Here is a 27563-nt window from a genome sequence, read left to right as displayed (position 1 = left end):
TGGTTCCAAAGTTTGGTTTATGTATTATTGGTTTTTGGTCCTTTGAACATTTCTAGATGGAAGTATTGTCCTAGTGATGTAACCAGAAGCCATTTGAATGGGACTTTTCCAGAGATGTGGTGCTCTGTTAATTCTCATGTTGATATATAACCTGGGACACAAATTCTGAGTTTGTTGCCAGCAGTTGCCTGGAAGTTTCTAGTAGCTGAAGGATCTAATTAGAGATTATTACCAACTACAGTGTATTATGGTTCTCTGCCAAGGCTTTACTGCAATAATGCCTATTCTCTTGGGTTATTTAGTACTCAGTTATGGAAATTGGTTATGTGATTATGATATGAATATATTCATTCAACAAATATTTATTGAGTGCCTTTTACATGTTAGATGTGGTTCTAGTGGTAGAGATGTAGTAATTTAGATAAAGTCTCTGCCTTCATGGAGATTATATTCTAGTATGTAATCTCTAGAAGGATAATAAACAAGAACATAAATTATATACTTGCAAATAGTGATACATGCCAGGAAGAAAGTTAGCCAGGGTCAGGTGTAGGGAACTCGAAATGGTAGGGAGATGGAGAGGTGGCTTTTAATCAGACCTGCAAAAGAACAATGATCTTTAGAGAGAGTGTTCCAGGAAAGAGACGACAGGATGGCATGACTCTGAAGCAGGAGCGAGCTTGGTATGCCCTGGGCAGCAAAAAGGGGAAGTGGCTGGGGTGTTGTGGTGTAGGGAGAAAGGAGTGGGAATGAGGTCAGAGAAGTAGGCAGGGCAGATGCAGGAAGGGGCAGGAAAAGAAATCTGTTTCTGGATTCTTCTTTCTAAAACTTCCAGGCTCAGAGAACCTAAGCTTCAAGAGGGGAAGGTAAAGACCACAAAGCAGGGAGTATGAGATAGGAAATGAACTTAAGAAGTGAAAGGAATGATTGTGGGTTGAGATGAGAGATGGATGGTTACAGTTAGATTGCTGTGTCACATAAACTGGTCAGAAAGAGGGCTTGCGGATGGGGCAGGTACAGCCAGCAGCATGGTTCTGGGCACGGCTTGGGAGCCAGGCTGCCTAGGTCCACTCTGGGCTTCATCACTCCCTCCTGGGTGGTTTTGGAAGCTACCTAATGAATTTGCATCTTGATTTCTCATCTCTCAAAGTGGGTGATGACAATGATCCCTTCCTCATACGGTTGTAAATGAAGACTTAGGCAGTATAGGAAACTCTCCAGACATGGTAGTTGTTACTGATGTCATTATTCATTTTGACATGACCAGAACAATTCCTTACCTTACCTTTCGGTTTTGAGAAGGTAGTTGCGATGGCCTAACCCAGTGCTGCTTGACTCTGGCTGCATGTTGGAATCACTGGGAAACTTGTAAAAGATTCCAAATCTGAGAGGATTTTAACTCATGCCTGGGGTTAAGGCCTATTGATAGAAGCATAAACATTTTCAACTTCAGTGTGTGTGTGTGTGTGTGTGTGTGTGTGTGCGTGTGTGCTCAGTTGTGTCTGACTCTTGCGACCCCACGGACTGTAGCCCACCAAGCTCCTCTGTCCATGGGATTTCCCAGGCAAGAATACTGGAGTGGGTTGCCATTTTCCTCCTCCAGGGGATCTTCCCAACCCAGGGCTTGAACCTGGATTCTTTTACCACTGAGTCACCTGGGAAAGCTGCATAGGGAGGCCCATAAATGTGTCTGCAGAGGTGGGAGCTCAGGGAAAAATTCTGATTTAGTTTTGACAGAAAGGCAAGAAGGTCTTGGCTAGGATGATGGCTGATTTTGGTTCTGTTCATCTCTCAGTTCCTATGTTTTGACTGTTGCTTCTCGTTGCTTCTCATTTTCTAGGTATGTAGGAAATCTTCCAAGAATATTTGACTACTCTCCTTTAGATCCAACACAAGATTTCAACACACAGATGTAAGTGACCTGCTGTAGTTTTTAAGAAAAGTTTATCTGAAATAGTGCTCAGAGTGGTTATCTCTGGGTTGCAGAATTAAAAACGATTCTTTGCTTTACTGTCTGTATTGTTTAAAAGTATTCCAAAATAAGCATGTGTTGCTTTTGTAAAAAGGAAGAAATTAGTAAAATGATAAAGTACTGAGAATTTGAAAATGGAATCAGTATCAAGCAGAATCAAGTAAGTTATTTGTGAGTAATTGAGATACAGTGTTTCACTAAAAGCAGCTGTAGTTACTGAAATTTGTAGATAATTTTGGCATCTCTGAGGGGAAGCAACAATGACCTTTTTGTCTCTTTCTCCCTCCTGTCCAGGACTAAGTTAGGACATGGCCTTCTCTCAGGCCAGTATTCAAAACCTCCCGTGAAGTCTGAGCTCATTGAACAGGTGATGAAGGAGGAACACAAGGTATGTGTCTGGGTGTCTGCCACGTTGACTCAGAGGAAAGAAGGACCTCCCTAGTGACAACGTGGACTACTTATGATTTGGTGAATGGTGGCTGTAAATTTCTTGAGCTGTCAACATAGCTTTTTCATTTTAGGGTCTAGGGTGTCTATCTGCTCTTAAAAGTTGTGATAAGGAATGGCCACAAGATTGTGGTTTCTAGTGACATTTGCTTCATGGATTATATGTGATTGTCATCATTACTGGTCTTTAGAAATAATATTCTTCATAACATAGAGCTGGAATGGAAGGAATAAATGTATAAAAATACAAACATTTTCCCCCTCGTTATCCCTGTCTTGGTGCTTCTAGTATTTGTCTTCTCCTAAGCCGCAGCTTTGTTTCCTAGGGTTTCTCAGAAGGTTGTCTGTTAAAACACAACACACATATTCCTATCCCCCACCCCCACCTCCTAGCAGAGGATTCTGAATTTCTGGGGAGGGCTGGGCAGTCCTCATTTTTGGTAGGCTGCTGGGGGTTTGAAAGCATACTTTGGTAAAAAAGAAACTGAGTTGGCCATTCAGTCACTATTAATTGACTGACTGAAAGGTGTGCTTCATCTCCTAATTATCAGACTCACATTTCCCTATGTCTGCGGGTTGGGCTACTGACCCCTCTCTGGGCTGCTCTGTTAATGCAACTCCGAGGGTATCACTTGCAGCCTGGCCTTTTGGAGTGATGCAGTGGCTTTGGAATTGTGCAGGGCACAGCTTACACAGCTGTATTTGGGGGTCTAGGTTCTCACAGCTGCGGATGTCCTGAGTGGAATGCAGGCCCCGCTTCCCCATCCCTCTTGCTCTGCCTCCAGGCTACCTTGTCTTGACTTAGTGGCAAGTTCTTTCAGTTCTGTTTTTCATGTGTGTGATCTCTGTGCTCCCATCTTAACATCAATCAGCCTTGACTAATGCCTGCGGACTGAGAGCAAGAAGTGAAAGTGAATAGTCCTTTTTCAGAATGTAGCCAATTAGTTGCGGAAGTAGAGCAAACAGGAGAAGAGATATTAGGCAGGGAAAATATAGAGGCAGTGTTTGGGGGTGGGGAGAGGGAATTAGGTTGTGAGGAGGGTGGAGAGGGATGTAGGCATTCTGGGGCTCAGGCCAAGAGATCAGAGTATTGTGGGGAAGGAAGTCCTCTGTTGCATTGTTACCCAGCCTTGTAGCAAGGAGTCCCTTATCCACCAGGGACTGGAAGAGCCTTCCTTGATTGGAATGGAGTTGGAGTGGTTTGGGTGCAGGGCTGGGCTTTCAGGTTATCCGGGCTTCTACCTCTGAGCTCCTGTGTAACTTTGAAGAGGTGATGGTGAAAACACTTGGTCCAAAGTTTTGTGTTATTTATTTATGCGATGCTGGGTCTTTGCTGCTGTTTGAGGGCTTTCTCTAGTTATATCAAGCGGGAGCTACTTTTCAGTGCATGGGCTTCTCATTGCGGTGGCTTCTCTTGTTGCGGAGCGTGGGCTCCAGGTATGCGGGCGTCAGTAATTGCGCCTTCCGGGCTCTAGAGCATGAGTTCAGTAGTAGTGGCGGATGGGTTTAGTTGCCCTGAAGCATGTGGGATCTTCCTTGACCAGGGATCAAACCCATGTCCCCTGCATTGGCAGGTGAATTCTTAACTATTGAGTCATCAGGAAAGTCCCCAAAATGTTTTGATCACATTTATCCTGGGTTTTCATCCAGGCTGTCACTTCTTGGGGCAGAGTCTATCTTTCGTGGTGGAGGAGATGGAGACTTGGTTGGGCCTCGGGGGCCTGGCTTCCTCTACTGACTCTGCAAAGATCTGGAGACAGGGTGGCGGTGGGGGGAAAATCCTGTAACCTTTCAATCTCAGCTGTCAAATGGCATTGGTCTTGCTGGTGGTTGTGAATATTTCAAGTGTGAAGGGGCCCCTCTCTAATGTAAATAAAATCTGTGTACGTTACAGGACTGTTGTGTTTTTGGAATCTCCTCATTTGAGAAAATGTAAAATGAAAACTGACCAATTTAGCAATGTTTGGAAGGAAAATTTACTTTTGTTAACATCACAATATCCTTTTGTGATACTAGAAAAAAGTAAATAGTTCTTATATAAGGCATATTCTTTATTTAGTCTGTGAACAGCTGGGGACCCTCGTCTCCTCCTCACCTTGGATTAGTGTGGGAGTTACGTGACCTTCAGGGATCTGAGGCTTGCAGGCAGGAACCCCTGCCCTGTCTGGCTCAGGGTGTGCAACCTGGCAGCCCTTGGGCCATGTCTGTTCTGCAGGTGTGTTTTGCTGGGCCCTCCCACAGAATCTGAATTTCCAGTTTCTCTTAAACATTCAGAACCTCTGGCAGTCCTTGGCCCCTGACAGCAGTTGGCTGGAGCTAAGTAGCAGCCCTCCCACCACATAGGACACGCAGTCCCCAGCTGGCTCCAGTCCCCTTGTGGTTTGTGACCTGATTGGTACGCTGGGTATTTGGGTGTGACCCTTGGTCTAGATGATTTATAAAGTTCTTCCCCTCACTACCACCCGCACCCCTGAGGTGCCAGGATCAATTAGAGTCCCTTTGACATTCAGAATAAGCTTGAATTGACCTCATGATTTTCTTTGTGGCCCCAGAGGTGTCAGTTTCAAGCTATTACGTGAACAGACAAGTAATTCATTGTAAGATCTCCACTGCTCTTGACAGTGGAGGGAATTACTTTCTGAGGCATCAAGATTTTCACTGGCAGTTGGTTTCAGAGCAACCAATTTGGGAGAACCTTTCTTTTTTAAGGTCTCAGGAGCCCTGTGGTCAGGTGGTCTTGTCCCTGGTCTCCGCTGTTTGTCTCTTGTCTTGTAGAGGAGCCTGAAATGCTCTGAGAGAGGAAGGAAGATGGGCTGAAACAGAGGATAGGTTACGAGAGGAATGTGTGCCACACAGAGAGCCATGTGGCAGGAATGCCTTTTTCAGGGCCTCTACTACCAGTGATACCAATGACTGGCACAGGCCCTTCCTGTGTATTCCCTGATGCAGAAATGGATGCACAGAATCCTTGCCTACAGTTACAAGTCAGGGAGTGGAGAGCTGGGGTTCATACCAGGGAGTCCGGCCCTGAGTCTGTGCAGTATTGATGGAGTCTCTACGCTGTCCTGCTTCCCTGACAGCTGTTCTAGTACTCATTTCAGGCTCCCAGGGCCTCTGTGTGTGGAGCTGCAGATGGGTGATAAAGGGGCTGGGTGGATTTTGCAGAGTTACCAGGTAGCCCAGTAACTTGGACTATTCACACCTTGGGTCATTTCTAAAATATATACTTCATTGCTCTGCTACAGACCAAGGTGAAATCGAGTTTTTATAGATGCATGCTTAATATGCATTTCATCTACAAAAAAGATTTTCAGTGTTTTGTGGGGGCACTGCCATTTCTATATAAATTTGTTGATTTTTAAAATTAAATTGCATCTATGGTAGATAAAACCTGCTCACTGTGAAAATACAGTTTTTCTTCTCCAAAAAATGTATTCCAGATCTTTATGCATTCTAAGACAGTGCTTTCACACATTTTAATACAGATTACTCTATAATTTATTTTTCCTTCTGAAGATAGCACATTATTAACAATTCTGTATTCCAAACAGTTTCTTAATGACAGTTATTTTGATTTCCCATTCTAATTAATCCTTGACACAAAATTCCTGGCCTCAGTTTTTGATCAACATGAGATAACCAAGGTTCTGCTTCCAGGTGATGTATTTATAGCTGCAAACAAAAGAACTTTATTTTCACTAACCTCCATTTTCCTACTTTGGGCAAATGTAACATTTCTAACTCACCTTTTAAATCATGAAAAATACCTTGGGGGAATAACCTCTGTTCCTTTAGCTTAGGAGATTTGGGGTTTGGACATGAGTTAGGAATTACTTGTCCAAGGTTTATGATTTAAGGTTAAAAATTTAAATCAAAAGATGATATACTCCTGTGTACTGGGGACAGGCTGAGATGCATATATATATATATATATTTTCATCCTGGTGATCTTACAGTGTAAGTATCTCTACAAGCATTGCTCTAATAAGTTGATACAAAGCCTTAGTCTTTCTCCTTGTTAGTTAAAGCATTCAGCCGAGACGAATATGAGTGGACAGTGACTGCCTTCTTGGTGCACTGTTAAACAGAAAGCTCTGTGTAAGCATTTGGGAAAGATTCTGAACACTGTAGTCCTCTCTCTAATTTTAGCTGATCTGTTTTCAAATTGCTGATGGAGAAAGTAAGTACAGTATCCTATAAATATGACAGGTTCCTTAGGTGGTTGCTATTTTGGAGATGGTCTGGGGCTCTCTCTTGTAAAGTTGTCAGGACAAGCCATTGCTTCTGGTGTCCAAGGGTCAGCTTACAGAAAGCACATGAGCTTCCTAAAAGTCTCATTCTTGGTCAGTGTTGGTCTCTGTTTGGTGATGGGCCAATATGGGACACTCAGGTGATGGCACTGGCTCAGTGCCCACTAGGAAACATGGTATTTCTTTGATTCCTTTTATTTGTTTTGGCTGTACCATACAGCTTGTAGAATCTTAGTTTCCTGACCAGGGATTGAACCCAGGCCAAAGCAGTGAAAGCACTGAGTCTTCACCACTGGACCACCAGGGGATTCCCTCTGGTTCTTTTTTTAAAATTAAAAAAAATAGAAAACAACATTTATTTTTAATTGAAGGATAACTGCTTTACATTGTTGATTTCTGCCAAATGTCAACACCTGGGGTTCTTATTTAGGCTTTTTGGTTTCTTTTAAGTGACCGCTTTATTCTGGAATCTGATCTTTTAAAAAAATTATTTAAATTTGCAAATAATACACAGACATAGAGAGCAGAGTATAATGAATCTCCATGTACCATCTCCAATTTGGTTTCATCAATCTCCCCTCAACTCAATTTTCCCCCTCCTTCCTCATTCCCTTCCTCTTCTTTCCCTGCAGAAAATGAACACAAAATCTAAACACCATCCTTTTCACCTGTAAATATTCAATATGCACCTGTAACTAGAATACTTTTTTTTTTTTAAAGCAATATGTTGAAAGTCAATTAAGGTGTTAGAAACACACTAGCAAAATATATCATCCAGTATCCAGCCAATATCCATATTTTCCCCTGCACTGTCAAAGCGCTATCAACCCTGAATATTCATTAGAAGGACTGGTGCTGAAGCTGAAGCTCCAGTACCTGATGTGATGGGCTGACTCATTGGTAAAGACTCTGGGGCTAGGAAAGATTGAAGGCAGGAGGAGAAAGGGACAACAGAGGACGAGATGGTTGGATGGCATGAGTATGAGCAAGCTCCAGGAGGTGGTGAAGGACAGGGAAGCCTGGTGTGCTGTAGTCCATTGGGTCACAGAGTTGGACACGCCTGAGCGACTGAACGACATCAAAGACAGCTTCTTAGAGTTCTCCTCTTTTTGCAAGACTGACTGATCTGTTGAAGGAGCTGAATCATTTGCCCCAGGATTGCTTCCTTAAGGTGTTGTTCAGTTTGTGTTTCTTATAAGCTGGAAGTTAGATGTGGAAGCTTAATTAGATTCAGGCTCAACATTTTTATAGCCTGACTTTCTATTATGTGGACATAATGTGAACATAGTAATAGTTGATCATGGGAATTAGTGAATTTCCGCCCTCAGAAATCAGAGGTAGAACAGGTGAGGACCATGGGTGAGGACAGAGGGGCTAGCTGTGGTTAGGCATTAAGTGTAGAGTGGCTGAGTCTGAGATAAATCAGACCAGCTGTGAAAGCTGGGAGCTGGTCTGCAGTGGGGCAGAGACAGCACGTCTCCAGTTAGGAAGCTTTTTAATGACTTCTCAATGATTATCACTTCTCAAGCTATAACTTGTCTGCTGCACCAGGGATTAGGCCAGGTCAGTTGAGGACAAACAAAGAACTGAAATGGGCACCGAGAGGGAAGAGGCATGGAGGGGAGTGAATGAGGCTGGGCCGGAGCCCGAGCGTGGGGCTGAGCCTCTGGTTTTCACCGTGGTCTCTGTTGGAACTTCTCCCAGCTGTACGACCATACGGTGGCATAGAGCAGCAGCCAACTCTTCAGTCTACTTTCAGCAAGTTGGTAAACTTTCCCAAGCAGCTGCTTTGATGGGGACTGGCAGCCAAGCACAGCTTGTAAGAGGTAACAGCAGCAGGCAGTGAGTGTGTGCGTACGTGAATGCCTAAACCCAAATTCACAATGTGAACAGGCGTATTCCAGGTGGTGCCTCTGCACTGCCCAGATGGAGACGTTGTTGTTGGCCTGGCCTGGGAGGTTGACCTCAGAGGTCGATTTGAAGAGGGCTTACTCAGAATCCGGACACACTGTTTTCTCAGCAGTGGGTAAGAGAGACTTCGGATATCAGAGGTGAGAACTAGGCACATGTAGTTCTCGCAAGAGACAGTGTTAGGACATGAGAAAGATGGACGGATAAAGAGAGAGCGAGACAGATCTACTTTCCTAGTTGTGTGATCCTGGGTCAGTTACTTTACTCCTCTCGAACTCAATTTCCTCATCTGTCAAATGTAGAAAATTATAATAGTCACCTCATGAGGTTGAGTAATTTAAGTAAAGATGCACATATAAGATGTGCCTGCTGCCTAGTAAATGTTCATCCTGGTACCTAGAATAGTGTCTGAAATTTTGTAACACTTGGTAAATTCCTATTGAATGAACGACTAAATGTTGGTATGCAAATATAAGGCGTTATTTGCATGCATGTGTTGGCTGATACTATATAGATATATGTCAGCATTATGAGTGAAGAAAGTTACAACTTTTACATGCCTTTCAGGAGGTGTATGTGTGGGTAGTTAAATGGATCATCAGGTATAATTTGGTCTTCGCTGATGCTGAAGGCACATTTGCAGCCTTCTGTGTGTATGTAGGCTGATCATTTATATACAGGTTCCGAGTCCTCAGATGCTCAAATGCTGCCTCTTTGGGGAATTCTTCTCCCAGAGCTGCCAACACTGTTTTAGGTTGTCTGCAGTGTTCCCTAATATTTGTTATAGATATGTGTTGAATCTCACCTCCACCCCACCTGTTGTCTGTCACCTCGTGGTGAGGAATCCCCAACATGTTCTACATGAAGTAGGTGGCCAGTAAATACTAGATGCCCAGATCAGATGTATTTTGAGCAAGACAGAATTCTCCTGAGTTTTATTAGAAACATCGCTTAGAACATGTGTGCCTTGAAGAGACTTCATATGTGGAGCTGCCTCGTGGCTGCCGGGAGAGAGAGCTCTTGGAGTTTTCCCATCGCTTTTTGCATCTGACTGTGTGGTTGTGCACCCCTGCCGTGGCCTGTGGACCCTAGGCCTGGACCCTGGTGTCCAGGAGATCTCACAGAGGTGTGAGACAAGGCCTTCGCCTGCCAAGTGCTGCAGTCAGGCTGAGGAGACAGGCTAGAGTGGGCTGAATGTTAAAGCAAAAGGCATGATGTTGAGTTCAGTGCCTAGTGATGGCCCAGATAGCAAGTTCTCTGTATTTCTGAGGAGGGGATGGTGGCCTGGAGGCTGCGCATGTAGAGGTTTTGAGACGTGGGTGCACCTTTGCATGGAGCGCAGGGATTACTTCTGCTTGATTGGCAAGGTGAGGTTTGTCTCACTGAGACCTAATGTGTGCTGCAGCTGCGACTCCAGTTTTGCTGCTAGGAGTGTGGAATTGGGATCAGAACCCAGTTCTGGCTCTTTGCTGGCTGCATGGTCACCTGGTCATAAGACCATTTCAGTTGACAGACTTGGTGGCACTTCTCTGCAGCCTCAGTTTCCCTGGCTGTAAAATGGGGATAATGGTAGCACCTGCTTTGTAGGGTTTTGCTACTTTGTAGGGTTTTACACAAGGGGATGTGCTGCACCATTATTAGAAGCTGAACTTGGAGAGGACTCAGGAAACAGCTTTATCCTTAAAGATGATGTGGATCTTCCAGTCTGCCTCTTTAGAGTATCTCAGGCAGAGTGCCCGGGTTTCCAGCAGATTGTTGTTCACTCAGTCGTGTCTGACTCTTTGCCACCCCATGGACTACAGCACACCAGGCTTCCCTGTCCTTCACCATCTCCCAGAGTTTGCTCAAACTCATGTCCATTGAGTTGGTGGTGCCATCCAACCATCTCGTCCTCTGTCGTCCCCTTCTCCTCCTGTCTTTGTTCCTTCCAGTGAATATTCAGGGTTGATTTCCTTTAGAATTGACTGGTTTGATCTCCTTGCAGTCCAAGAGGCTCTCAAGAGTCTTCTCCAATACCACAGTTCAAGAGCAAATTACTGGCATTAAAAAGCCCTGCTGCTGCTGCTGCTGCTAAGTCGCTTCAGTCGTGTCCAACTCTGTGCAACCCCATAGACGGCAGCCCAGCAGGTTCCCCCGTCCTGGGATTCTCCAGGCAAGAACACTGGAGTGGGTTGCCATTTCCTTTTCCAATGCATGAAAGTAAAAAGTGAAAGTGAAGTCGCTTAGTCGTGTCCAACTCTTAGCGACCCCATGGACTGCAGCCCACCAGGTTCCTCTGTCCATGGGATTTTCCAGGCAAGAGTACTGGAGTGGAGTGCCATTGCCTTCTCCGATTAAAAAGCCCATTTCACATTAAATCTTGTTTAAGGCTTCTCCCACTACCAATTTCAGGTGCCTGGGAAACCAGCAGTGTAGAAAGGTCAGTGTTGGCTTGCTCTAGTGTTTTTCCATTCTTGCTCCAGCTCTTTCCCTCCTCAGGCTGCTCCAGGTTCAAGGGTTGGGGAGATTGGAGTTGAGGCAGAGCCTTTCCCTGAGCAGAGTGTGTTTGCTCCCTCTTGGCTGCGTGAGTCTGTGATCATGGTTGGCCTTCTGTGGGCGCACATTAGTGGTTCTTTCAGAGATGTGCTTGTCCTTTCAGTGACCCCCACGAGGACCTTTTACCTGATGCCCTGACCCAGTGACCTCTGTGAGCCCTACCCCAGCTCCTCAGCGGGCCGCCCTCCCATTGTCTTAGGCAGCGTCCTCTCTGGAGGAGCCCAGTTGCCTTCTGAGCAGTCCTTTAGCCCCCCGGGGAAGCTTACACATCCAAAGGTCACAGCCAAAGTTGTCCCAGCTCTTCCCATCCTGGCAGCTGCAGGCAACCTCCTTCAGCTTCTCTAGGTGAGGGTGGGCTCCCAGGAACGCCCTGTGGTCCAGAAACAGCCCTGGGCTGGCCCCTGAGCAGTACTTTGCCTGGGGCTGGGAGCCATTTCCTCTCCTTTCTCTCACATTCCCTCCTGGTGGTGGGGAAGCGATGCTGCTGGGCTCACCTCTCCTCTAACTTCTGGCAGAGGACTCCCTCCCATGCCCCAGTGCATCCCTAGTCTGTTCTGAAATGGGTTGTCGCAGACCAGTTTGGTCACTATGGATCAAGTCCTATGCGGACAGAAATCAGGGTGTTTATCGTGCCTTTTAGTTTTGAGTCAACAGAAGAGCCCCATCCCATTCCCATGTCAGTTTCACAGCACAGTGCCTGGTACGCAATCAACGTCCAGTGTGTCCTGGCCACTGTCACTGTTTAGCTAACGTGGGCTTCAGTATTCTTATCTGAAATCCTGGCTACTGATAGTCTCTGCTCTGTTTCCCACTTGTGAGTTTTGGTTTTATTTTTATATTTTAGCCTCAACAGAATGGGATCTCTCCACGCATGTTTAAGGCCTTTGTGAGCAAGAGCCACCCGGAATTCTCCTCCAACAGACAGCAGGATGCCCAGGAGTTTTTCCTGCACCTGGTGAATCTAGTAGAGGTAAGTCAGCCTTTAGAACTGCTGGAAAGTGTTGTCAGAAGCGTGTCCAGCCCTCGCGTGCAGTCCCGCCTGTGCGGCCAGAACGCTGCCACCCCCCAGCTTCTCCCTGTCTGGTTCCTTTTAAAGTTGGCGTCTCTGGGGCTTCCTGTGTTCGGCCCGCTTGTTGTAATTGCTCCTCAAGCCTGGCTTTCTTGGCCTTGGTGGATCTCCCTGTTCTCCTCCTAATTTGAATGTGTTCTAGGAGTGTTTATCCACTTTGTCGTTTCCTGTTTTTGTTTTTGTCTCTGTGACAAGCTCTTGGAGAGGCCAGTGTGGTATTTGGTATCCTCCTGTCCTCTGTCCTCCGAGATGCTCGCTCTGGGCTCACAGCAGAATCCTATCACGTTAAATGCTGTGGTTCTTAAAGGCCACTGAGAATTTATGACTAAAGGCTTTTTTTCTCCCCTCTTAAAAAAATTAACTACTTTTTTCCTGATGACTAGTGTGTTCTTTGTGGAAACAGAGGCACAGAAGAGAAAATCAAAACCACCCCCATACTGCCTGCTCCCCCAAACAAGCAGTGCTAACATTCTGGTGTCTGACTCCCTACCTCCACCCCAGTTATTTTCCAGGTGCAGTTCATTCTCTGCTTGCTGGTTTGTGAGCAGTGTTTTCCTCTTAACCTGCTGTGAACATTTTGCTATGTCATTATGTACTCAAATATAGCCTACTTTCTTTTTAATTTGTGTATAATTTACATTAGTACATTTATAGAATCATATCATACATGGCTTAATTTTTTAATATAAACAAATTTTAAAATATATTTTTTAAATAAAAATTTGCTTAAATTAAAAAACTTTACATTTTTAAAAATTTACTTTTTAATTATTTTTAAGCTTTTTATTTTATAGTGAGGTATAGCCAGTTAACAGTGTTGTGATAGTTTCAGGTAAACAGCAAAGGGACTCGGCCATCCATATACGTGTATCCATTCTCCCCAAACTCCCCTCCTATCCTGTCTACCACATAACATTGAGAAGAGTTCCATGTGCTGTATAATAGGTCCTTGTTGGTTACCCATTTTAAGTATAGCAGTGTGTACATGTCCATCTCAAACAACCTGACTATACGTGGCTTAATTTTTCCGGTGCAGCCCTTGATTTTTTTTCCCTCCTTTCTCTTTACTTGGCCTTTCATATCTCCTTTCTTCTAATTCTGTCTAGGTAAGTCCCTCTGCCATGACTTTTGATGGCTGCATACTATTTATTTACATGATGAACTATAATTTATTTAACCAATCTCCCATTTTTGGACTTTAGGTAACTACCAGTCTTTTGCTTTAAAGTACTCTGAACTGGTATGCCCAGAGGGAATGTTTAGTAACATCAGATCTTTTCACCAGATTTATATTTGATTCTGTACTCATTTTTATACATGGGTGGCTCTGACAGTAAAGAATCTGCCTACAATACAGGAGACCCAGATTCGATCCCTGGGTCAGGAAGATCCCCTGGAGAAGGGAATGGCAGCCCATTCCAGTATTCTTCCCATGGACAGAGGAGCCTGGCGGAATACAGTCCATCACAAAGAGTCGGACATGACTAAAACGACATAGCATGCGTGTCCCATGAAAGTAATATAAGCTTACCGACTTGATATAATCTCATTTTCAGAGGAACCGCATTGGCTCAGAAAACCCAAGTGATGTTTTTCGGTTTTTGGTGGAAGAGCGGATTCAGTGCTGTCAGACCCGAAAAGTCCGCTACACGGAGAGGGTGGACTACCTGATGCAGTTACCTGTGGCCATGGAGGCAGCAACCAACAAAGGTAGTGTTCCAGAGCGGGAGGTGAACAGAGCGCTTCTTCACACGTGAAGACCCTCGAGTAAGAGCTGGTGCAGTTTAGTTACTGCAGAGCTGTGTCTGGAGTAGGCCTGGAAGGGGTCTGCTCTGCATGTCTCTTCTCATCTATACTTCAGTCCCCATGTAGCTTTCTTTGAGATTTTCATGGAGCCGGTTATGGAGGAAACCTACTTCAGTGCCTATAAGTTTCAACAACAGGTTGGTTTAGAGTCAGTTTAATTTGGAGGAAATTATTTGTAATTTAACATTGTCACTTACAAGTTGTGCTGTAACGTCTGAGGGAAGTGGTCAGAACTACCTTTTTTGATGTGAGCCATCAAAGAATCCATCTTTGGCATCTGAACAAAGTGCGTGTTGTGGGTGATAAAGTGTGGCCGGGCCCTTTGTCAGGCTCCCCTTAGAAAGGTCTCTGGACCTTGGAAGCAGGAAGAAGGCAGATACCCAGGTGGAGGGGGTGATGCTCAGGGGAAATTTCCTTCAATAAGTCTGATCTGCTTCTTCAGACAAAATAGATGAATGATATTTCTTAGAACTAACATCTTAGAAGCAAAAAAAGGAGAAATATCTGCTCAATTGCTTATCTCCTGTGAACTGGTCATTTTTGTAAAGTTCAAACACTCCTTGGGTGGCTTTTTTATACTCTTTTTGCAGGGGTGGTGGGTAGTCACTTTATTGTGTTAATTGGAAAATGATTTTAAGATGAAAAAATTTCCATTTTCTATAAACTTCTACAGCTTTTCACTAGTTTTTAAATTCTTATTCATTACACAAAGTAGAAATGGGGTGGGGATCTGTGGTTTGTTTCCTTTTTAGCATGAGGCCTAATTGCTTTCTCTTGCCTACCTTGGTGGGTGCTGGCTAACATATTCTACTCAGTTCTGTGATCCTCTCTAAACTCACTGTTTATAATTTATGAGTGGTAGCTATTTTTTGTTGTTGTTGTTGTTCAGAAAGGAGATTTGTAATTTAGTGTCAGGAAATTGATAGCTGGAAACACGTAATGCTAGCATCCTAGACAGAAGTCCATCCTAAACCGCTGGTGGACTGGGAAATGAACTGTAAGAGCATATCCAGATGTGTTTAAGAAACCACAAAGATACATCAGTGGCATATAAAAACTGATAAATCAGAAGTGATTTTTTGTAACACAGAAGGAATTCCTGGAAAGGTCCATTTGAAATACATAGAATTTTGACTTATAGGTGGTTTCCAAGAGTAGATCCGCTGACTCCTGGGAAGCTCACAGGGTACTCACTTTTTTCCCCTGGGTGTTCAGTCATTTGAGCAGGGATAGTGTAGAAAGCCTTCTGGGTTGGCTGCTCTGCTTTCTGCAGTGTCAGGTCACCCCACATGAAGTTGTCTGGGTGGTGCTGGGTAGGATTGCAGGTCTGGTGCCTTGGGTAACTGTGTTCCTTATAGTTCATCCTGCTCTTTGGCCTGCACTCTCTGTGACCTCTCATCATGGTCAAGGGCCAGGAAGAGCTGAGCCCTCGGATTTCTCTGCATGAAATTCTCTGGTGTGGAGACTTTGTGATTAGAGGGTGGTTTGGGGTCAAACCAGTCTTGACCTCTGGATAAATGGAAGCCCAGGTTCATGCATCACTTACAGCACATGTGTAGTCTGAACCTCTCATCTGGACCGTAATTCACAGTTCCCTCCTGTCAGCCTCAAAGAGGAACAGGCAAAAAATGAACGGCTTGATGCAGCCTGGCATTGCCACTCTAAACACGCTTTCAGCAGGCTCCTCTGGCTCTGTGGAGGGCAGCAAGTAAGCAGTCCTACCCCCAGCCCAGAAGGCTTCAGGGAAGGCTGTTCATTGTTCAAGGGGCTTTTCCTTTCAAGAAAATAAATGACTGCAAAGTCATTTGTTTGCTCTTCTACCCAGATGAACTGATCGCCTATGAACTAACGAGAAGGGAAGCAGAATCAAACAGAAGACCCCTTCCCGAGTTGGTTCGTGCCAAGATACCATTCAGTGCCTGCCTGCAGGCCTTTTCTGAACCAGAAAATGTTGATGATTTCTGGAGCAGCGCCCTGCAAGCAAAGTCTGCGGGTGTGAAGTAAGTGTGTATGTGTGTGTGCCTGTGGGTGGCAGTAGGATGAGAAGGGGGCCTTGAGAGGTAGGGGGCAGTCGGGAAGGGCGAGGGGTGCCACTCTACAGGTCTGTGCATGCTTGCTCACATGTGGCCAGATGGGATTATGATTTACACAACCCTAGTTCTCACAGACCTTGCTTGTATGAGGCCTATCTAGTGAAACAGGCTTGTTGTGATCTGTATCATGTATAAGGGAGAGAATGCCTTTTTTTCTTTTTTTTACTGAGCAGGTATAGCCAAGAACTCTTATGCCCCATGGCAAGATGATATTAATGAAGAAATTCGAAAACTGCTTATGACAGTCTTCAGTATTTAAACTCCACTGTGATAGATTCTGATTCCACAATTAAGATTTGACTTAGAACTTGGTGACTCCGTTCCTGCCTGGAGACTAGGGGTCTCAGGGCATCTCAAAGGGGACCTCAGGGCTCCTGGGCTTTGTTCCAACGAGCTGCTCAGACATGGTCAGGAGATGTTCTGTTTCTATATTGTGATCCTTCTTGTCAGGTCCATACATTTTTTTTTTTTCTCCACTTGACGCCTTAGTTGATTTTATACAGTCAAGTCCTTGCCTGTGTACTTCATGCAGTTGGAGAAAGAACTTACAATGGCAGAAAAAGAGGGGAGGTCTAAAAGTCTCTGGAACTCATTATTTTTAGATATTCTTCAGCCTTTTTTTTCTGGGCTCAGCCTGAGCTCTAGATGACATGAAAGGCAGGGAAGGATGGATGAGCTACTGCTGACTGACTTTTTTTTTATCGCAACTACGAGTAGCAGTCAAACCTGAATCGCTTATTCTCTGAAACAGTCATCCCTCAGGATTCCTCTGTTTCAGATGATTGACTTCATGTGTTAAGAACGGGAAAACAAAAAGAATGTTTCAAAAGCTTTAAAGAAAAAGCCACATTTCTTAACAATAATTTCTTTTAAAAAGTTTCTTCATATCCAGAGAGGAATTACAATAGTTCAGTTATCAGTTATCCATTGTGGAGTAAATTTTCATCCGAGGATTGCTCAGTTTTGGGAAGTGTGTATGTGTATGTATGTATGCGCATGTGTGTGTATGGCCTTGCAGATAAGAGTTGGTGAGCTGGCATGTTAAATGTTTGTCATTCACTCCATTACAACTTGGGCACATCTTTGAGCAGTTAGAAAGCTACACGTTTTATTAGTGGTGAAAGCAGTTTTTTTTCTCTCAACTTTATTGAAGTATAATTCACATAACGTTGTGTGAGTTTAAGATGTACTGTGTGATTTTTTTTAAACTTTTTTTCTTTTTTTCTTATTGACAGTAAGCTGAAGATTCCACAAACATTTATCCTTTTCTCTTTGCACTTTAATTCTGACTCTGTATGGGAGGTGGAAGTGATCAGAAGCCTGGCGGCCTAGAAAGTCCCCAGCATCAGGTGTGAGTTGCAGAAAGGTCTTCACTGGCTGGTCTGCCTGGTCCCCCTTTTCTGCTCTTCAGAGTCTTACAAGTACAGGGTGTGACCTACTCTAGGCCTGTGGGGAGGCATCTTCTCATCAGTAGGAAAAGGAGCATCTTTGAAGTGGAGCTGGGAAGCGTTAGCCTTCCACAGAGACAATCTCTTACCCTTGGGCTGGTGGTCAGGAGATCTGGATTCTTCTCCTGTGTTCACTTCCCGACTTGTGCTCTAACCTGGGGCAAAATCAGCAACCAGTTCCTTCTGAGTGGAGGAATGATGGTTGCTTACCCACAAAATATTTAGTTGTAGGCAGAGGGGTTTCTACCTTCTCTAACCCTTAACAGTAGCTATTGAACATGTTTCTTCGTTTTCTCTTTTACATGCACACGTGTGTATGTATGTTTACATATGTCTTTGGTTTAACACATATGAAAGTTATTATTGGATGTATCACAATTGTTGGTAATTGAAAACTGGTCTTGTGGGAAAGGAAAAAGCAGTGTTCTAGGGTGATAAAGCAACTACCATTATGGCACATTTATCAATATTATTCTATGTTATATGCTAAATGCATCCCATCAAATATTGCTTAATCACCTTAGTACTGCTGTGACACAGACACTTTAGTCTCCCCATTTTACAGATGAGGAAATAAAAGAAGTGTTAATAATGGCCACTAAGTGACAGACTTGGAATTCATTCATTTGAAGTTTAAACTCTTAATCCTTGTGTTGTATACTGCCCCATATTCCTTTCCTGCTTGCTTATGCTTGTATCTTTATAATCCTTATAGTGTTGTTTATTCTTTATTATACCTTATGTTTCAAATAATAGTTCTGGGGGAACTAGTTCAGTGAATTCCTAAAATATATTTTTTTCTTTCTGTTATTTCCAGCAATATAGACACGATCTCTTTATTATGTTACTTTGGGGCCTTAAATTTTTCTTGTGTTAGACCCAGAGCCCAAAAGGCCAGGAAGAGACAAAAGATGTCCTCTTGGTAGATCTTGGGTCAGTATGGACCAGACATAAAGCTTCTTCCCTTTTTGGTCCTGAACAGACAGTGACTGGGAAGAATATGTGTTTGGAAATTTTATTCACGCAGCAAATATTATTGCTCACCTAGTGTATCAGAGTCGGACACGACTGAAGCGACTTAGCAGCAGCAGCAGTGTATCTTGGGCAATGAACTGAATGAGATGAAGTCCTCCCCTCAAGGAGCTCACAGATTAAAGGTTGATAGGGACAGATTTCGTTTTAACCTTATCATTCATGAACAGAAAGGAATGGTATGGGGTTCAGAGCATGGGCTTTAGGTGGACTGGCAGCATTTGAATCCTCAGGGTAGAACTTACTGGTATGTGACCTTGGCCAAGTGACCTCACCTCCATAAACTTCAGTTTCCTTATATGTAAACTGGGGATAGTAATAGAACTTTATAGGGTTGAGGTGAGGATCAAGCATAAAATGCTTTGCATAGTGCCTGGTGGAGTAAATATACACTGTAACTGTTCTTACATTACTTTTATCTTTTTTTACCTTGGATTATACAGTTTGTGTTGATTAATTATGTTTTTAATTATGATTTGGTTAATTATGTGGTTGATTAACTATGTTTTCAATGTATTTAATGGAAATGATAGAATTTTTTTAGTCACCAGGTTTTCAATAGTGTTAATAAATTCAGGGAGACAGACAGTTTATATATCAATATATTTTTCTTAATAAGGTTTTCATAATGTTTTTGCCTGAATTTGTAACCAGTGAACAATCGATGCGTATTAAATAAGGTAATGAGTTGTTGATAGAGAATGCTGTCAGTCACTGTTCTAAGCTCTTTGGTCTAACTCAGTTCCTGTAGCAGTTCTTTGGGGTGAATTTACTCAGTGTCTGTCTAGACCTTTTTGAATAATTTATATTTCAGTGGACTTTATTAAGTATATAACTTTTCAAGAAAAATTTTAATTCCAGGAATTAATTTTAGGAATAGAAGAGTAACTGGTGCATAATTTATAACCTTACTAGATTTAACAACAAACTTGATGTCCCAAACCTGCAATTAATGAATGCCAAGTGTTAGTATTGAGGTTGACTTGAACATATTTATATTAAGCAGTTACTGAATGTGTGATTCAAGTTGAGACCCTATATACAAAAGTTAATAAGGAATGTTTAACCAACAGGAAAAATACAATGTGGGCATCATCTAACCTGCTTTCTGGTACTCTTAAGTTGGTAGCTACCCACCACAAAGTGATGCATTAAATTATCAGCCTTGAGTTCCCTCTACTGCCTCCCACTCCATGGTACATTACCAGCTGATTCCTCACCCAGATACTGATCACAGAGCAACTTCAGGAATCTTTGGGATCCTGAACCACAGTCTGGAAATCATTGATGACTTTTGGTTGACTTCATTGTTATATATTTTCCAGATTTTAAATTTATGTGGTTAGAGGATGGGGTCAGAGAGGTGACACTTTTATAGTCGTTGAAAATATCAGATGGCGTTTCTTGGTTTTTGGTGAAATTGAGGACTTGGCTATATTTAAGAATGATATTAATACTGCTTCTCAGAAGTTAGGAAAACCTAATTAGAGATAATATATAATTTCTGGAGAGTGAGCTAGGCTAATAGATCAGCTCCTTGGGATAGTTAAGCTCTTGTTTTTTGAGAAACTCCTTCATTGCCTGTACCCTTCTACCTTCCTTGTGATGGGGAATTTGAGATCCAGAGTGGTTAAGTAACCTGCTTGGGGCAAAATACAGGTCAGTGACAAACCAGCTTAGTGTCCTTGGTTCTGTGGATTCTAGCTCTTGCATGACAAGATCATCATGCTAACTCCTTGGCTGCACACAGCACATTCTGGTGTGCCAGGTGGTTTCATGGCACTGCATGACCATCGCACAGCCCTGGCAGGCAGATGTTCCTAATAAACCCATTTTGTAAATAGGAAGCCTCAAGGAGGGTTAGATTTGGAGTGAATTAAGTAGCATCCAGGTCTTCTGACACTTTTTGGACAGTTCTCTGCCCCTGAACTGTGGCTTTTCTTCTACACTAGGGGGCAGCGGTGCATTTGTATTTGATTTCTGAGTTCTCGGAAGATGCATTCCACATAGATTTGAAAAGTGGTTTGTAGGAAACATGTCCTAGAATCTTTTATTTTAAAAGATCTGTTTAAAAGATCTATCGTATCTGTTTAAATCTAAGTTTTTTTCTATATACCTTACTGTACTCAGATTGACATTTGAGTAGAAATGGTTTTTATAAACAAGATGATAAATGTGGAGAGAATGAGCTGAAACCAGGGCATGTATTTGATGTATTAGTTGAATAGTTTGGCATAAAACCATCAAAGGCAAGTCCAGGCAATTCAGCATTCATAAAAGTTTGAAAGGGAACTTAGACATTAACCATATATATTAATTTTTAAAATTGAAGGCCCAGATTTAGATATTTTAGATACCTCATAGTACACACACACACACACACACACACACACACACTCACCCACCCACACCCCCCCTTTAAGATCCATCTGGCCATAGATTTTAGGTGCAGTAGTATTTTAATGAGGCCCTGGCATTTCCAGTAGTCAGCCTCAACCAAAGTTCCGATATAACCTCCTGATGCCAACTCTGTGCTACAAGATAGGGACTTGTGGTCAGAGCAGATTGGGGGTGTGTCAGGATTGCTCAGGGAGCTTTTTCAAACTTCATATATCAACACAATGCGAAGTGCCCCTATGCATCTGCAAATATGTGTGACACTACCAAGGGTTTTAGAAAAACACAAACGTTGATAGTTGAAAACCACTTTTCAGAAATACAAAATGCCATAGCAAAGTAAAAGTAGTAATTTTGCAGGGTGTCCAAAATCATCTTTGGGGACAACCTCGTCCTGTGTTAAACACTGTCCTCTCGTGGAAAGGCCAGGATGAGTGGTGAGGTGGTATGTGTGTGTGTCCACTCCTGTGTGTGTGTGTCCCTCCTCTTCACTGCAGGCCCTGGGACTGCTTGGGGGTGCCTCAGACACAGCTTATGATGCTTCATGAACTGTATCCTAAATTCTTGTTGCCTGTTTCATTGATCTAATCCCCTTGTGTTTCCCAGAACATCTCGCTTTGCCTCATTCCCTGAATACTTGGTAGTGCAGATAAAGAAGTTCACTTTTGGTCTTGACTGGGTTCCCAAAAAATTTGGTAGGTATCTTTTGCATGCTTTTGCTTAAAATGTCAAATTAGCTGTTTAAAAAACATGGCATGTGAAAGAGCCCATGAGGTTGGCTGCCAGAAACGGTCTCATTTCATTCTTTTCCCATGATTCCCACCTTTCTCTTTTGAAAGACATGATAAGCACTGGTGGTAGTAAAAAAAAAAAATAAACAAACACAAATTGCCACTTGCTTGCCACCTCTCTAATAATGGGTTCTGAAATGGCCAGAATCTAAGAGTGAAAACAGGAGCTTCATAATTTCAAATCATGCCTCCCAAACTGTAATGTGATCTTGGTAAAATGCAGGTGCTGATTCAGCAGGTCTGGGGTGGGGCCAGGGCTCTATATTCTAACATGTGCCCAGGTGATGCTGATGCTGCTAGTGCTGCTGGTCCAAAAGCCATGCTTGGAGGTGCTAGTAACTGAAGATGTATCTTTCCTTAGCATCTTTCCTTGACCTCTAAAGCAGGCGGGTATGGCTAATGACATTTGTTTAAATCATATGAATTTTATTAATAATAACATGAGTACAGTCAGTTGTATTAAAAAGAAAAGGGGATGTGACTTTGGCCGAATTGGGCTTCTTTCTAATCTTAAAGGCCCTTGACAACTGTTAGAGTTTATCCTTCCAGACAATGAGTAAGAACATTTCTCTACCATCTCAATCAGATATGAATGTGTTCCTAGGCTGTCCTCAGGGCCGTGGAAGTCCATACAGTTTTAACCTCTGATTTTTCAAGCAAGGACCTCAGACTGCTTGCCAGTCTTTTAGTGTCTATGTTTTTGAGCACTTAAAAAACAAGAGTCAGTCCTAGGTTGGTTAATTAAGAACTCATCTGCTCCTCTGAAGGGGATAAGTCAAAAGAATGTAAAATCTGCGGGAGTGATTTCCCAGAAACCTCTGGCACCAGCAGTTAGCATAGCACTGATCTCCACGTGGCTTTATGCAGCCCGTGAACCCGCAGCTCATTCCTCTTTTCCTGGTGGAATAATTTTGTGGGCAGGGAGGAGGGCCGAGGGCAGGTTGCTCATCACTCAGCCTCTCCTCCTTGGACCCAAGATGCATCCCAGAGAGAAAACTGACTTCTTCTAAAGGCTTTGAACTGCTTTGGAAACAGTTTTATTTTCTTTGTCCTTGGAATTTTGGTAAAGGATGCCAAATTCAGATCAGATTTCATAGTCTTGCTGAATTTAAAGCAGCCCCAAAGCTTTCTTTAATGAACCTGAAATTTTCTGTTGAGGAACAGTTGTTTTGATTTTGTTGGTCAGACATTGTGTTTGATTTTGCTATTTGCTGAGATTTAAATTTTTTTTTAAACTAAGCCTTTTTTTTGGGTGGTGGTTTTAAAGCAGGACTTAAACACCTAACATTGTAGCTGGTTTTGGGGATGGTGTTTTCAGATTCTGTTTGCTAGCCTGAGAGACACATCCTGCACCAACATTTGAACCCATTTTCCATTATTACCATATCTGACTGTGTGCAGTACAAATTCGCAACAGGCTGTTAGACTCATACATACATTTTGTATTTGAATAAGTCAACATAATGACAACTGAGCTGAGAAGTTAAAAAAAGTATGCCTCAAGATGAATACACTTGAAGTTCAATTAATTTCTTTAAAGCTTCAGTTTTTATTACCTTCGGTAGAATAATCACAGTACCCATGGGGATCAGAGAAAAGGCATAAACTATGGGTTGCCAACTCAAATGCCTAATGAGGACAGCGTGATAATGTAAGTGACAGAAGTAGGCTGGTATGAGAAACACACAGCTATAGCTGTCTTGTCCTTTCTTGAGTATTCCCATTTTGGATGAAGACGTGGATCAGGAAAACATTTCCCTATCATAAGAATCAGAATAGCACACATGTGATGCTCAGGATCATGGGGGCAGGAGGGAGTGGTGAGGTCTGTGGTAGACAGACATGGAGGGCACATTACCTTGGAGTGAAAACTGAGAATCGGCCCCAGGCAGATGTTATCACATGAGCCTCTGTTACAGCTTTTTGTTTTTGTTTTTTCAAAATGAATTGGAAGTCTGGAGTTTTGAATTGAAATTTCTGAATTAAAAATTGGAATTTGTTGCCAACATTTTAAAAACATCCAACAGAAAGTGTCTACAGATGTTGTATGGGCTCCCGGTTTTCGACCTCTGGCTTCCCTCATTTCTTGTTGTTCAGTGTGAAATCCTGCATCTGTGTTTCCCCCGGTTCTACATTAAACTCTAATCAGTCTTAGTCAGTTTTCTGGTCCCGTGACTTACTCCCAGGAACTATAACACATCCCTTGTCTCTGCCTAGACATGTGTGCATAGTTAGTGGTGCTAGATTGAGGAGGTGATTGTGGTTATTTGGAGAGTCCAGTGAGTATAATCTCTCTCATTTTGCAGATGTTTCTGTTGATATGCCAGACCTACTTGATATCAACCATCTCCGAGCCAGGGGGTTGCAGCCAGGAGAGGAGGAACTTCCAGACATCAGCCCCCCCATAGTGATTCCTGATGACTCTAAAGGTACCGTCTTCTGCCAGGAGGACCTTCTCGATGCCTTCCCGCTCCTTTGCTGGAATAGTCCCTTTTCCTCCCCCACTCTGTTGTCCCGTGGTGCTTTCCTGTGTTGTAACCCACCATAGACATACAGAATTGAAGCCTGGCTGCAAACCTTGAGCTTAAAATATTAATAGTCACAGGAAGAGGCACAGCCCCAACATGAGTGAACCAAATGGACCCATGGAAATCACAAGCAGCAGAGGGCAGCAGATCTCCAGGAAGGTTTTGGGTTCCCTTGCCTCTGGCTTTGCCTCCCTCCTCCCTTCTCTGATAAGCCTATGGGGAAGAGGAGTGTGTTTTCAGTGGGCTCTCAGTCTAGGGGAGCTGTGTCCTTCTTGGAGTATCTTTGGAGAACCAAAAAGGGAAATTGAACAGTGTGTGTTGGTTTTAAAAATCTTGCCCACGTCTCACCTCCCCAGCTTCATTACTGCTTCATAGCAAGAGAACAGTTTGAGCTTCTCTTACTCTCTGTGAACCTTGAAGTGGTCCTTGTGAAGAGTACTTTTTAAGAGAAAAGTACATGTGAAAAATCATTGCCTTTGTGAGTTCAAGAACAGCATGGAGAGATCTTGGCTTTATTATTAGTTCAGTTATTCTGGTGAAATCAGTTTCCTTCTGGCTTTATTAGCCCACGTGTTTGCTGTTTGCCTTCCTAATGAGTTAATTAGGTACATTAGCTAATAGTGCCAGAGTGCTTAGGGCACCTGCCCCACAGGATGTCTGTGAGCTGAGCAGTGACCATTATTGGTGACCCTGTTGGGGTATAAAGTGAATCCAGGAGGAGCAAGAGAGGAGTCAAGATTGGCATCTGTGTTACATTATTCTCTAACGCTAAGTCCAATGCTAAATTGCAGAGGGTGGAGAGCAGGGAAGGGGTCTGTAGGTGGGGTGGTCCAGGCTATGTGGTATAGGTGGTTCATTAAAGGAATTCCAAAAAGATCAGTCCTCAGAGTGTCAGAGAACTGCAAGATGGTTTATTACCATCGCTCCTGCTTTTTCTGACGTTCATAACAGAGTTCTTGGATTGTAATTATATGGAGTTCTCAGAAGTACAGGGAAGGAAATTATTTAGTTCTTTAAGATGATCAGCAGAGCATCATGTTTTATCTGCTCTAAATGCCTGAAACTGGGTATTCTCCCTCCTTCCTGGAATGACTTTATGTCAGGTTGACTGGTCTGCGTGGAGGACCAGGGGGCTGACAACAGTGTGGGGTGTTAATGGGTGGGGGTGAGGGAGTGCTCCGGGTTAACTCTTTTTCTTTCTCTAGAACTCTTTGCCATGGTTGGGTCTCACTTCCTGCCCTCTCCTTTGATTTCCAGATCGCCTGATGACCCAATTGATAGACCGTATGTATCTTTTATGTTTTTTCTCAGTGTCCTACCATTGTTACTGGTCTAAGCGCATTTAGCTGTGGGGGTTCAGTAAAGTGCGTGTTCTGTACATGTGTATGTGCAGCTTTTCCTGGGTGGGAACAAACCTTGGTCTGCAAGTTGAGATCACAACAAATCTAAACCAGTAATGTGGTGAATAGATGGCCCTGTGTTTTAGGAGAGAGAACTTCAGCGTGAGAGCCAGCCAGCCCTGAGTCGGAATCTTGGCTTTGCCATTTGTGGCTGTGTGACCTAGAATCATGGACTTCTCTGAGCCTCAGTTTCCTCATATGTGAATGGGGGATACTGATGCCATTTCTTCCATCCCTGGCCACATGAGTAGGTCTCTTGCTGCACTGATAGCACAGGGACCTGTCACTTTGTCCACTCCTTCAGGACACATAATGAAGATACACGGTTGACAGGACATGGTAGTATTAATTAATACTCTTAAGAGTGTCAGTGTCATTGGACTGTTTGTTAATTTTGTAGTCATTTAGTTCCTTAATCCCGGAGAAGGCAATGGCACCCCACTCCACTACTCTTGCCTGGAAAATCCCACGGACATGACTGAGCGACTTCACTTTCACTTTTCACTTTCATGCACTGGAGAAGGAAATGGCAACCCACTCCAGTGTTCTTGCCTGGAGAATCCCAGGGACGGCAGAGCCCGGTAGGCTGCCGTCTATGGGGTCGCACAGAGTCGGACACGACTGAAGTGACTTAGCAGCAGCAGCAGCAGTTCCTTAATCCTGGGTGAGTTGATACTTTTGATTTTCAAAAGAACATGAAAAAAAGCAAACTATTTTATAGTCAATATTTAGATATTAGGAGGAAGAAGGAGTATGTAATAACACAAAATACTCTGAATTTTGTTGTCTACAAAGCCTTGCTGGAGACATTATTGTTAATTTAGAAGTTCAGGTGTTTTACTTTGCCAAAAAAACACTTTATGTGATTGATCACGTGACTTAGACCTCCATGCTTGCCTTCTTGGGTCAATTTTGATTTGCTGGTTGCTGGAAGAGGCTGTTAGGGGCAGCGAGGGTCATGGGCAAACCATTGCCTCTGCAAATAATCTGATTGTAATGATAACCGTATTTTTGAATGGTTACCGTGAGTCATTGTTGAGTTTATGACTCCATAAATTCTTTTAACCGTATATAAATGTACTATTATAATAATACAAAGGCCAGCTTCTTATTTGATTGTCACAGTAAGATGGGCAGAGCAGGTGACCTTTATACAGAGGATAAAAGTGATACCCAGGAAAGTTCAGAGACCTGAGAGCTGGGACCAGAGCCAGGGCTAGGCGTCAGGCATGCTGTCCTGTCACTTGACCTTGTCTGGAGTGTGAGGAGTTTGCCGGCTGTCCCAGCCCTGCAAAGAGCCAGTCTCCAGGATCTCGCCCCAGGGGAGGTGAAGGGTGGCTGGAGCTGTATCAGAGGAGTCTGACTGACTGTGAGCAGTTCAGCTCACAGTCAGCAGTTTTCCATTTTCCTCCTGATCTAAGCCTGCTGTATTCACCAGGAGAAAACAACATTATCTGGGATTAATTTACATTTATTTCTCACACATTTAAAAGGAGTAACTTTGATTATATTCTTACTATAAATGAAAAGATGTATAGAAATTACATATTAGTGATGAGTCATCTCTGGTTTCATCACCCATCTATAACCAGTATTAACATTTGGCATCTGTCCTTCTGCTATTCTTTACCTATGCCTGGTTCTACTCTATTTTCCCCAAAATGGAATTAGACATTTTCAATTTAATATGCTGTAACATGCATGCATACACTTATTAAGCTGCATTACTTAACTGCATTCTAGAGAACAGAGTCTTTCACAAGGTGTTGAAAAGTATTCTCTGAAAGAATTTCATAGTTTCTGCCCAGAGGAATCCTTTTTTTAATTACTAAAATTTTAAAATGTTTAAAAAATTTTATTTGAAGTATCATTGATTTACAATGT

General features: G+C 43.2%; 1 protein-coding gene across 2 annotated transcripts in view; it reads left to right on the top strand.

Annotated features, from left to right (window-relative positions):
• The window catches only part of USP13 (ubiquitin specific peptidase 13), a 131233-nt gene that overhangs the window by 68081 nt on the left and 35589 nt on the right, over nt 1-27563 (top strand). For both annotated transcript variants that reach the window (XM_019959325.2, XM_019959332.2), the window contains exons 9-16: nt 1841-1912; nt 2267-2360; nt 11960-12085; nt 13741-13894; nt 15816-15990; nt 21567-21655; nt 24058-24180; nt 25537-25563. In XM_019959325.2, the coding sequence (XP_019814884.1) occupies nt 1841-1912; nt 2267-2360; nt 11960-12085; nt 13741-13894; nt 15816-15990; nt 21567-21655; nt 24058-24180; nt 25537-25563 (860 nt within the window). The remainder of the gene's footprint in view (nt 1-1840; nt 1913-2266; nt 2361-11959; nt 12086-13740; nt 13895-15815; nt 15991-21566; nt 21656-24057; nt 24181-25536; nt 25564-27563) is intronic.

The sequence above is a fragment of the Bos indicus genome, chromosome 1, assembly GCF_029378745.1.
Source record: "Bos indicus isolate NIAB-ARS_2022 breed Sahiwal x Tharparkar chromosome 1, NIAB-ARS_B.indTharparkar_mat_pri_1.0, whole genome shotgun sequence".
Classification (NCBI taxonomy): domain Eukaryota; kingdom Metazoa; phylum Chordata; class Mammalia; order Artiodactyla; family Bovidae; genus Bos; species Bos indicus.
Note: the sequence above shows the minus strand (reverse complement) of the source record. Positions and strands in the feature narration are given on the sequence as shown.